Genomic DNA, 12,444 nt, shown 5'->3' with positions numbered 1-12,444 from the left:
CTTAGTAAATAAATTTGCCTTTTGAGAAGAGTAGTCGAAAGGCCTGTTTTCTTTTTTTTTCCACTTATACTAAAGATTAAAAGCCAGACTACAGCCTTTCCCCTGCACCTGAGAGACAGAACAAAGTGTTACTGTTGTCTAGGGGTTACAAACCTGCAGGTTTTGGGGGATAGAAAGGCTTTCCTGGGCCACCAGCTGTGATGAGGATTTAATTATGTCTTCTCTCAGGTCTGTCCACAAGCAGTCCCTACTTTTGTAAGAAGGCTCCACTGAAATCACGGCAATAGAACCCAACATTCTGCAGATCCCGCTTAACAATTTCTCATTGCTTTTTCTTGTAAGACTGTAATGAACTACTGATAAGACACAGGGTAAACACAGCACGAAAATCTGGCCCCAAAGTGCCGCCAACAGACAGACCTTTGGCGGTGGGGAGCCACGGTCGGCAAGCCAGGCCCCGCGGGCGACTCTTCATTCCCTCCGGCCTGGGGCGTATGGGCGGGGGTCAGGGGAGCCTTTCCCCCTTCACTTTCGGCGCGGGTGAGGTGGTCGGGGCTGCCAGCGTAGGTCTGGCCTAGGGCGGCACCCGGACCGCGGGGCACCGGGCCGGCAGCCGCTCCCCAAGCGCACTCCTCGCGGAGGCCATTATTTCCAGCAGTGCCAAAGTCTGAGCCTTCTTCGGAGGGCAGAGGTAGAGGGCCGTGTACTGCCTCCCGGCTACGCGACCTGTACCAGGCCCTGTGGGGTCCCGGGACCCCTGGAGCGCGCGCGGGACGGCCGGAGCCGCGGTCTGGGCACATCCCAGAGCTCCCAGGCAGGCAAAGGCCGTCCTTGGCATCTTCGCCCGCCGCTCGCGCCCGCCGCGGGCGCTGCCGGACCTCGCCCTTCCCCACCACTCCCCTCCCCCTCCAAAGCCTGCCGTGGTTCCCGAGGTGACACGGCCCGGACCCTCCATTCTCTGCCCCAGTGTATTTAACCAGCACAACCTAACAGGAAGCTCCCTCTCGGTGACAACCCTTCCCCCGACAGACGCGCCCAGCAGCCAACCACCGGCCAGAATTGGCCTGCGTCCCGCTCCCCTCTCGGTGGCGGCCTCGGTGGGCGGGGCTCGGGCAGCTAGCAAGTTAAGTGGAGCCACGGCTGACGTGAGTCAACAAAGGTCACGTGAGTCGTGCGGGCCGCGCCGATTGGTGGCGCCAGTCGGGCGGGGAGGGGGGGTCACGGCGGCGGCGTGGGGTTCGCTGTGTGACACAATTACAACAACTTTGTGCTGGTGCCGGGGAAGTTTGTGTCTCCAACGAATCCCCCCAGTGCTCCCCAGCCCTGCGCGCTCCGGCCGTTCCCGCCGTCCCCGCCCGTGGCTGCCCCTTGCCCAACCCCGCGATGTGACCCTACAGCCGAAAGCCGCCGCTGCCGACCCGGGGGCTTCGCAGCCCCTGCCGCCGCCGCCTTCACCGCCGCCGCGTTGGGATTTTTCGTCGCCGCCGCCCGCGGCGGAGGAGGAGGCGGCGATAAAGTTGGTGTGCTGGTCCCGCGCGCAGATTGGGGGCGTCATTGCGGGCCCCGGTCCGAGGGGGGGGTGTCGGCGTTGGAGTTGTGAATTCGCTGCGTTTCCATGAAATCCTGCGGAGTGTCGCTCGCTACCGCCGCCGCTGCCGCCGCCGCTTTCGGTGATGAGGAAAAGAAAATGGCGGCGGGAAAAGCGAGCGGCGAGAGCGAGGAGGCGTCCCCCAGCCTGACAGCCGAGGAGAGGGAGGCGCTCGGCGGACTGGACAGGTACGGGCCGCCGTCACTCGCCCGGTCGGCTCCGGACGGGCAGTAGCCGCTCTCCCGGGAGGCCCGAGCGCGGCTTGTCTCTGGCGGCGGCGGGGCGGGCACCTCGGTTTGGCGCTCTTCGCGCCGCCTCCGCCGGGGCCTCGGGCTCGGGCAGGGACGGGTCGGTGGCGTTCCCGGAGCGTTAACGAGTAGCCTGTGTCTCTCCCCACAGCCGCCTCTTCGGGTTCGTGAGATTTCATGAAGATGGCGCCAGGACGAAGGCCCTACTGGGCAAGGTAAGGCAGCTGCGAGTCGGAGCGCGGACACCGTCTCCCCGGCCGGCGCCGCGCTCGCCCCGGGCCCCGCGGCCGGGTCTGCGCTCATTGTGGCCGCGGACGATGGTCGAGGGGCTTCCGGAAAACTATTTCCTGCCTCTGCTCTCCCCCCACCCACGGGTACCCAGCTTGCTCCCTTGCTAAATTGCTCTTTTCCTCTTGTAGCTGGAGGAACAGAGACGGGATCGCTTTGGGGCCGGGCTCAACTGGGTCGACAAAACTGCCTGCTATTTTACAGCTTTTTGGGGATAGGCCGATGATCTTCGAGGTGCATGTTTAGGGTCAAGGGATCGTGAATGTGTTCAGATTTCCCCCAATTCCGGACTTCACTTGCCTCTCACGGGTTTAAAGAAATTCTTTTCCTTCAAGCAGGCTGTTCGTGATGCCTACTGCTAACCAAATGTTTTAGGCTTTCTTGTGTCCCCGCTCCCAGAAGGGGGAAGTTTCACGGAGTTTAGGTCGGTGAAGAGTTTGCATTGGGCTGTTGACATGTATCTCGGTCGCAATGTGTGTTACCTGAAGTTAGGTGACTTGTTTACTTTTTGGGTCTTTTTGGCATAGAAATACCGTAGTTATTTGTAAATGTGTTCTCTTCCTGGAGCCTCATTTCCTGCGTGTCTGACAGGGGAGACTGGGGAGGATTCGGGGTGTAGTCTCTGTTTATTTGTGTGGAAAGTTGTTGGCACTGTCATTTAGTTAAGTAATGGCTGCTCCTATCGGCCCAAGATGGCGGGACAGGGTGGGAGGAGAAAGTGAAGGGGGGGGTTTGGGGGAGGGAGTAGAGGTAAACATGGAAATAAATAGTAGCCGTGAATAAGCCTTTCCTTCGGAGTGTGTAGCTCAGTGGTGTTTAAAAAAAAATTACCCAAGATTATTTGCATATAGAATTCTTGTACCTTTCACAAGCTTGGAAGCAGCATGCATAAGCCTGGTAAATGCTTATCAACCTGTAGCACATTTAGTTACCCATCCTTAAGCTATTGAACAAAGGCTGGAGTCTCAGTCTCTAGGCATCAATTTATATTTCCTGACCAAAATCTGATTGCAATGATATTTGAATACTTTCTTCGTAATTGGGACCGTGAAAGTTGGAGTGTGTGCTATGGGTGTTGCATCCGTTAGACATTTTCTTTTCTAGCTGAAATCATAGCTTTGCATTTGACACCTAGCTTTATTGTTACAGTTGAGACGGAAGTTTGAAGTAAGTCCAACATTTTATTCTTAAGTTGATTTTTTTGTTCTGAATTTTTGTCTGTAGCTTGGTTTAGCAGAGTCATCAATTCTTTTTTATCTGTAATTACAAATTTGTTTTTATTTCCAAGTAATTATAAGGAGTTTTATTGCATATAATGATCAGAAAACTAAATGGAAATAATGCTTTTCAGTAAGCCCGGCCCCTTTGACCGATACAGAAAACTTGAATTAAACTTTGACTACATAGGTATTAATTGGCTTCATTGCAATTATTGTTGTAAAAATGAACAGTGACTAGCTCTGGAAAGATTTAAGCGTCAGTAATTGTTGGTCTCCTGCCTTAAAAGTTTTTTTTCCCAATTTGAGTATTTAAAGTATTTTATTTAAAAATATTTGACTGCTGTCAAAGTTGTCATTACAAAAGATTAAACATGATTTAAATTCAAAGAGCATTATTTTGTTTTGGAGGGATTATTGCTGGTCTAACATGGATTGATAAAATTGCTTGCAAAGATAATTCACTTGGAAAAGTTTGGCCAAATCGATTGCTTTTGCTTATGGTGATGAAAAAATAAATGGAATCCGATGTTTTATGTTGAGAATGTGTAAAATGCTAGTTGATTTTATGTCTTAGAATGCTCATATTCAGATAGATTCACGGTGAATAGTGCTTAACATTGGATTTCAGATTGTAATATTAAACTCTGCAGTTATTATGCACTAACGAGTTTAAATTTTAAAAAATAACCATTTTCAAATATTTTTGGCAAGTTGTGCATTACTTGATGTTTGAATGCATGCTAAAAAAGAAAAACTAGTGAAGCTTCACTATGTTTGGGGGCTTCATGATATATGGGGTGATTTGATGAATGATTAAGTAGTTTGTTAAACTAAAGAAAAAAAAATCTTCATTGCTTCAGACTCAGTGCTTGTGAGGTCCTACCTGCTTAGGACAAGATTCATCAGCCTTAACATTAAAATAAAACATTCTCTGATATGTGCTTGCAACCGCATATAGTTCTTGATTGCATCTTTGTGAGTCTGAATATACCAGTGGGGTGTGTAATGTAAAGCTTGACATTATATAACTTCGCACCCTCTGTTTGAATTGGATTCTGAATGAAGTGAATGAGCTTGAGTCCTGCTATAGGAAGTATTGAATTATTTAGTTTCATCCTTCTTTTAACAGTCCTCGAAGCAGTATTTTTTTGTGGAATGTTGAGCTATGTTGGTTTCACAATTCAGAATTCTTATTCTCTGAAAGTCTTGAGTTGGTTTTTCTTTACTGGGCAGGTTTAGGCTACTTTCCTGAGGGCAGATAATGGAATTGAATAACTCCCAGAATTACCTTTTTAGCTTTGATTTTTGTCCTGCCATGCCCCCCCCCCCCGCCCCCGCCCCAATTTAGTCTGCATTTTGTATAACTTTTTTCCTTTCTGGCAGAAATTTAGCTATTACTACTTGTTTTCAAAAATTCTTGTTCCTATGTATATTATTGGATTTTCTTTCAAGTTTTTAAAATTCACATTTGTATGTTAAAAAAACTGTTGACCTAAAAGCTTTAGAAAGTTGAAAGCATTAAATATGAGTCTCTTACTTGCCCCTTAACATATATACGTATATTTACACAAATTACGTATGTATATGTATATGCGTATACACATATGTATATACATATGTGTATACGCATATACATATATACACATGCACACATACGTATATACATATATACACATACATATGTGTACATACGCATATACGTATATACACACATGCATGCATATGTAATATGCATATACATATACACACATGCATACATATATAATATATACATATGTAATACATGTATGTATAGTATGCATTTGTACATACGTGTATATGTAGATATGTATATGTGTACACATGCACATGTATATACATATACATATCTACATATGCATGTATTTATATTGTATGTATATGTGTATGTGTATATGTATGCGTATGTATTTATACATGTGCTTTGATACATTCATGTATATATGTATATGTATACATACGTATATATACATACATGTATATATGTATACATACGTATATATACATACATGTATATATGTATACACATGTGTATGTATAGATATATATACATATACGTATATGTATGCGTTTGTACATATGTGTACGTACGTATGCGTACGTGTACGTATGTACATATGTATATGTGTATTCCTTTTTCCAGGTGTGCAGATAGTTTATCCAGACCACTGATTTCTCATCGTCTCCCAAATGTGTTTGTCAGATTCAGTTATATTAGAGTCATTGAAATAATTTTTTGTTTGTAGGATGGCCATTTGATATACAATGCCTGGGGTTTTGGATTAAAAAATAAAGTAGTTAATAATATTATTATTTTTTGGTAATGTTTTTAAGGTTGTGAACAGCTAGAGCCTGCGTAATTAGAGTTCTTGTAATATAGCGTGATCTTGAACAGTTTGCTCTTGAATGCTGACCCTTAATCTTCTGGTAATGTAATAATTCAAGATTCTTCTTTTTAAAATTTCAGTGGAGTTATTGAAAAGTAAGCAAAATATTTTAACATAAATTAACTTGTGACTTTTTTAGTACAGTTTTGAAAACCTTTTGGGTTAATTTTTTTTTTCTTAAGTAGGGTAAGGATTTGAGTTAGAGTATATAGGAATATATACCATAAATGTAAGTTTAAATATAGTAGTACTATCAAGTATAGTTATAGTAATAATGCTTGGGGACTGGGGAATCTTATCTGTGTCAGGGAACTATTGCTAAAATACTTACACAGTTTTGACCAAAGTATCTTATTTTTAAGTTTTTCTTAAATACTCTTACTGAACTTTTTTTGGTAATTCTGTTAGTAGAAAGATTATACAAAATACTTAGAAGTTATAGGTTGTATATCACTTAAAAATGTATGTGCTTTTTTTCCCTAGGACATATTAGCATTAAAACAGTTGGTGTTTTAAATTTTTTTGATAATAGAAGTAGTAGTTTGAGATCCATTGAAACATATTTTCTTAAATTTGGTTTGCTGGCATGTTTAGTGGGGGAAATTATTAGGTCAGTTCTAGAGGTGGCTTTTTTAAACTGTAATATTTGGATGTTGGTTAAAAACCTTCTCATTTATGTGTGCTTTTTGTTTGCTGGCGCTTAAAGGGATACAGGTGGAGTATCCTTTATCCAAAATGCTTGGAACCAGATGTGTTTCGGATTTGGGATTTTTTTGGATTTCAGAATATTTGCAGAATACATACCAGTTGAGCATCCCTAATCCGAAAATCTGAATTCCAAAATGCTCCAATGAGCGTTTCCTTTGAGTGTCATGTTGGTACTCAGCAAGTTTAGATTTTGGATTTTCAGATTGGGGATGCTCAACCTGTAAATTCATTTCCAGTGCCAAAGATGGCTAGTGTTTTAGTTAGAAAAGTCATGAGACCCTGTCTCAAAAAAAAAAAAAAAGAAAGAAAACCCAAAAAGAAAGTAACCATAGAAATAATGTCATGCTTTGTATTTGAAAATTATGTCTTCAATTTAATATGTTTTAAAGAGTTTTCTAGTTTGGAAGATTGTCTTCTGAACACTTGTAGTCTTAATTTTTTACGTGGACAAAGTCTTATATACTTGATATTTCCTAAAGTTTTGATATGTCCCTGGTAATAAAGGTATACTAAGATTATAGAACATGTTTGCATATTTGGGCACAAATTAGAACTGTAGCAATACATAAACAAGCACTTTTAAAGTTCTGGTTTTCTTTTTCAGTGAATAATTCTTTCTGTTGAATCAATTACAAATTGAAATAGCTAGAGAGCATTTGACGGCCACCTCTAGATACTTTTTTTGTTTTGTTTTGTTTTGTTTTGTTTTGAGACGGAGTCTGGCTCTGTTGCCCAGGCTGGAGTGCAGTGACCGGATCTCGGCTCACTGCAAGCTCTGCCTCCCGCGTTTACGCCATTCTCCTGCCTCAGCCTCCCGAGTAGCTGGGACTACAGGCGCCTGCCACCTCGCCCGGCTAGTTCTTTTGTATTTTTTAGTAGAGACGGGGTTTCACCGTATTAGCCAGGATGGTCTCGATCTCCTGACCTCGTGATCCACCCGGCTCGGCCTCCCAAAGTTCTGGGATTACAGGCTTGAGCCACCGCGCCCGGCCACTTTTTTTTTTTTTTTTTTTTTTTTTTTAAATTTGAGACACAGTCTTGCACTATCCCCAGGCTGGAGCGCAGTAGAGTGATCTCGGCTCACTGCAACCTCGGCATCCCAGGTTCAAGTGATTCTTAGGCCTCAGCCTCCCGAGTAGCTGGGATTACAGGTGCCTGCCACCACACCCGGCTAATTTTTGTGTTTTTAGTAAAGGTGGGGTTTCACCATGTTGGGCAGGCTGGTCTCAAACTCTTGACCTCATGTGATCCGCCCGCCGTGGCCTCCTAAAGTGCTGGCATTACAGGTGTGAGCCACCACACCTGGCCAGTATCTTAAGTTGTTAAGGAAAACTGCTTGAGAGATGAATTTTTGTGACTTAGGTGAAGTGATGGGTCATGCACTTTAAACCAAAATGAAAGTTCATTGCTTGGCTAGCTGCAGAGTAAGTCTTACTCTGACTTGAATTATGTAACATTTAGTTTTTGTTTACATAGTACGAATGTTCTGCATCTTTGAAAGGATTTCTGTTAAGTTTATTTTTACTTTGAAATTCATTGTGATACTTTGAACTCTTTGAAATTGATGTTAATGACTGATAACACTGCATTATTAATAATATTTTTGAAATGTGTTATCTAGAGAGCTAATTTATGTTAAAACACCACCAGTTTTTCTAAGAACTGAAATGGTGGTTAGGCTGTTTAGGACTCACATGTATTATTTGTAGATTAGTTAATTAATGAAGTTTATTTAATGAGTGCGTAATTGACAGGCTTAAGTACTTATATTGAAACTTCACATATAATTTTATCAGTTTTCCACATTGGTTTGTAAATTATGACAGTAAATTAAAACAGTGTATTAATGTACACTAAGTGCACGTCTTCTACGCAGTTAGTATGAAGATAACAGATATTTCTTGCTCGTGTTGAACTTAAGTTCTTTGAGAGGGGTGAAATAAGTTTAAGGATGACTAACACAGGAACATCTTTGGGAGAAGAAAAATGTGAAATACTCTGAAAGTTTATGAGAAAGGTAAATTTAACAATTCACAAGTTAGAATGTCTTTTAAAGATGGGGATTGTTTGTTGATTGTGTTTCTTGGAGATGATATTTCTTGATTTAGATGTTAGCAAGGCGTCTTATAATTTTGTTTAGGAAAACATGATTTAAAAATCACATTTTAAGGCTGGATGCGGTGGCTCATACCTGTAACCCCAGCACTTTGGGAGGCCAAGGTGGGCGGATCACTTGAGGTCAGGAGTTTGAGACCAGCCTGACCAATATGGTGAAACCATGTCTCTACTAAAAATACAAAAATTAGCTGGGCGTGGTGGTGGGCACCTGTAGCCCCAGCTACTCGGGAGGCTGAGACAGGAGAATTGCTTGAACCCGGGAGGCAGAGGTTGCAGTGAGCCGAGATGGTGCAACTGCACTCCAGCCTGGGTGACAGAGTGAGACTCCGTCTCAAAAAAAAAAAAAAAAAAAAAAAAAAAAAATCACATTTTAGCTTTTAGCAGATGTTCAAAGGATGATCTGCTGTGTGTTCTGTCCTTCTTTGATTTCATTCTGTAGTAATGTTTACCTTGTTATGAGTTCTTGAGATTCTTAAATGAGTGTTCATGGGTCAATTTAAATTCTCTGACAGTTTGGAAGGACACTCAAGAAGTACTTAATGATCATCTTGGAGTACAAGACACTTTTGGGGTGAGAAGGAGGGGAGATTTTAAACTGTTTTATAGATTTCTATACTGCTTTTTTTTTTTTTTTTTTTAAAAACACCGGAGACATATATTACCTTAAAAATAATACAATAAGGCCAGGCGTGGTGGCTCATGCTTATAATCCCAGCACTTTGGGAGGCCGAGGCGGGTGGATTAACTGAGGTCAGGAGTTCAAGACCGGCCTGGCCAACATGGCAAAACCCCATCCCTACTAAAAACACAAAAAATTAGCCAGGCGTGGTGGTAGGCGCCTGTAATCCCAGCTACTCGGGAGGCTGAGGCAGGAGAATTGTTTGAACCCAGGAGGCGGAGGTTGCAGTGAGCCGAGAACGCGCCACTGCACTCCAGCCTGGGCAACAGAGCATGACTCCGTCTCAAAAAAAAAAAAAAAAAAAAAACACTGATAAGTGAGTACACCAGAATGTTATATTTTGGTTGACTAAAAATGGGTTTAAACTACCGTGTCTACAGTTAGAAGAGATACTTGTAAAGGTCTTGTTTCATTTTATTACAGTCTCAAGTTGGGATACTTTTGAACTTGACGGTCCTTCAGTGAGGGTAGGAGTGAATGGAGTAGAGATGTACCCAGTTAGGTCCTATTTCTTTGTGTTTTAGATGGCTTTGTGATAGTCACTGCACTCATTCTTCATTTTGATCTTTAGCATTTCATTGCTGACTTTACTTTTGGGTCTGATTTGGCACAGGCTGATACTTGGGACCTGATTAAGAACTAACTGGGCTGGGCGTGGTGGCACATGCCTGTAATCCAGTACTTTGGGAGGCTGAGGTGGGCAGATCACGAGTTCAGGAGATCGAGACTAGCCTGGCCTACATGGTGAAACCCCGTCTCTACTAAAAATACAAAAATTAGCTGAGTGTGGTGGTGCGTGCCTGTAATCCCAGCTATTCAGGAGGCTGAGGCAGGAGAATATTGCTTGAACCCAGGAAGTGGAGATTGCAGTGAGCCGAGATCGCACCACTGAGCTCCAGCCTGAAGACAGAGCGAGACTCCATCTCAAAAAAAAAAAAGACAAAACACACACACACAAAACTGTCACCTGGAAGGGTGGGAGTAATCCCTTGTTAGACAGTTTTAGGTTTCTGAGCCAATTTGTAGACTGCTTGCAACTTTCTTCTATAAGCTTTTATTGTTTTTTCTCTTACCTATTTCTTCCTTTTATTCCATCATTTGTTTACTTCTGTATATTATTAAAACTGTTGATATCATTCAATTGTGAATTGTATTCTTGTATGCTTTTTGTAATTTTCTCTGTGGTACTATTTTGTCTTTGTTTTGAGATGGAGTTTCACTCTTGTTGCCCAGGCTGCAGTGCAATGTCACAATCTCGACTCACTGCAACCTCTGCCTCCAGGGTTTGAGCGATTCTCTTGCCTCAGCCTCCCAAGTAGCTGAGATTACAGGTGTGCATCACCACTCCCAGCTAATTTTTGTGTTATTAGTAGAGATGAGGTTTCACCGTGTTGGCCAGGCTGGTCTCCAACTCCTGACCTCAGTTGATTGCCCCGCCTCAGCCTCCCAAAGTGCTGGGATTACAAGCATGAGCCACCATGCCTGACTGAGTATTTTGTCTTTGTTAGAATAAATAGAAGATGCTGCTGCTAAGTTTATTCTCAGGAACAAAGTTGGGGTTATAGTTAAGGGTATATATAAGGTCATCTAATTCATTTTAGTTTAGAACAGTGGAAGAAATTGTTTTAGACAAAGGGTTGTTTTCAGGCTATAAATTTATTACATGTTCATTAGATTTTTCTCTTTTTGAAGAAAGTTTATTAGGAAAAATTTTCAGTGTTTTCAAAAGTATTGAAAATCAACCATCACCCAGCTTCAATAGTTTGCAACTCATGACCAGTCCTGTTTCATCTATACATATTGCCCCTCACTCATGTTATTTTGAAGCACATCTCAGCAATCAGTCACGTCATGTAATCCATAGATATTTGTTTCTGAAACATAACCATGATGCCCTTATTACATGTAAAATAATTTCTTAATCTCAAATATCTATGGACCTCGTTTTTTGCTATATGGAAGTTAAGAAATAGTTGCTTGGAAAATGAGTAGAAAACATTTAGCTGAGTATGTGATGTGAATTTTGTTTGTATTTTGATATTGTGATAGGGTTCTGTGATAAAATATTACATAATATGTGACACAAGAGGTAATTTTTCCTAAGAACTTTATGAATCGTAGTTGCATGAGTCTGGATAGTTTTTATTTTTAGGGAAAATTTGTTTTCAGGATACAGTAGTTCAATAAATATTTTAGGTTTTTGAATTTCAAATATCAGAATGAGACTACAAAAGCTTTTGCTTTGCTTGATTGATTGATGAAACATTTGTTGAGCTGCTGTGGGTGAGGGATTGTGTCAGGTTCTGGGGCAACCAATAAGACCTGGCCTCTGCCCTGCTACAGTCAGTCTGTTGGGAGAGGCTGACAGACTGAGTGATCATATGATGTAGTAAGTGTAATAATAAAGATACATGCAAAGTGCTATGAGCTCTGAAATGATGGAGTAATTAAAACATTTAAAACTTTTTATTATGGATCATTTAAAGTATGCACAGGTGTTGAAGATAGTTTAATGAACTCCTGTTTTCAACGGTTCTCCATATTTTGGAGCAGTTTAGTTTAGTTTTTTTTTTTTTTTTTGAGGCAAGGTCTCACTCTGTCAGCTGTCACTCAGGCTGAGTGCAGCGATGCTATCTGGGCTCACTGCAGCCTCTGCCTCCCAGACTCAAGCGATTCTCCTGTCTCAGCCTCTTGAGTAGCTGGGACTATAAGCGTGAACCACCAAGCCTGGCTACTTTTTGTATTTTTTTTTGTAGAGACAGGGTTTCACTATGTTGCCCAGGCTGGTCTCTAACTCCTGGGCTCAAGGTATCTGCCCACCTCAGCCTCCGTAAATCCTGGGATTACAGGCGTGAGCCACTGTGCCTGCTGGAGCGGTTAGTTTTTTGAGACAGAGTCTCACTCTGTCGTCCAGGCTGGAGTGCAGTGGTGCGACCTTGGCTCGCTGCAACCTCCACCTCCCAGGTTCAAGTGATCCTCGTGCCTCAGCTTCCCGAATAGCTAGGATTACAAGCGTGCGCCACCATGCCCAGCTAATTTTTTTGATTTTTAGTAGAGATGGGGTTTCACCATGTTGGCCAGGCTGGTCTCAAACTCTTGGCCTCAGGTGATCCTCCTGTCTTTGCCTCCCAAAGTGCTGGGATTGCAGGCGTGAGCCACCACGTGTGGCCTGGAGCAGCTGGTTTTGACT

General features: G+C 42.7%; 1 protein-coding gene across 19 annotated transcripts in view; it reads left to right on the top strand.

The window, feature by feature from the left end:
- The first annotated feature begins 1,247 nt into the window (after positions 1–1,247).
- The window catches only part of LOC105463462 (lysine demethylase 6A), a 235,697-nt gene continuing 224,500 nt past the window's right edge, over positions 1,248–12,444 (top strand). For 14 of the 19 annotated variants that reach the window (XM_011710615.2, XM_071088327.1, XM_011710608.2 and 11 more), the window contains exons 1-2: positions 1,250–1,776; positions 1,988–2,051. In XM_011710615.2, the coding sequence (XP_011708917.1) occupies positions 1,616–1,776; positions 1,988–2,051 (225 nt within the window). In that variant the 5' untranslated portion in view covers positions 1,250–1,615. Of the gene's footprint in view, positions 1,777–1,987; positions 2,052–12,444 lie in introns of all 19 variants that reach the window. The other 5 variants (XM_071088328.1, XM_071088330.1, XM_071088329.1 and 2 more) reach the window with 2 other exon arrangements.

This window comes from Macaca nemestrina, chromosome X (genome assembly GCF_043159975.1).
Source record: "Macaca nemestrina isolate mMacNem1 chromosome X, mMacNem.hap1, whole genome shotgun sequence".
In the NCBI taxonomy this organism is placed as follows: domain Eukaryota; kingdom Metazoa; phylum Chordata; class Mammalia; order Primates; family Cercopithecidae; genus Macaca; species Macaca nemestrina.
Note: the sequence above shows the minus strand (reverse complement) of the source record. Positions and strands in the feature narration are given on the sequence as shown.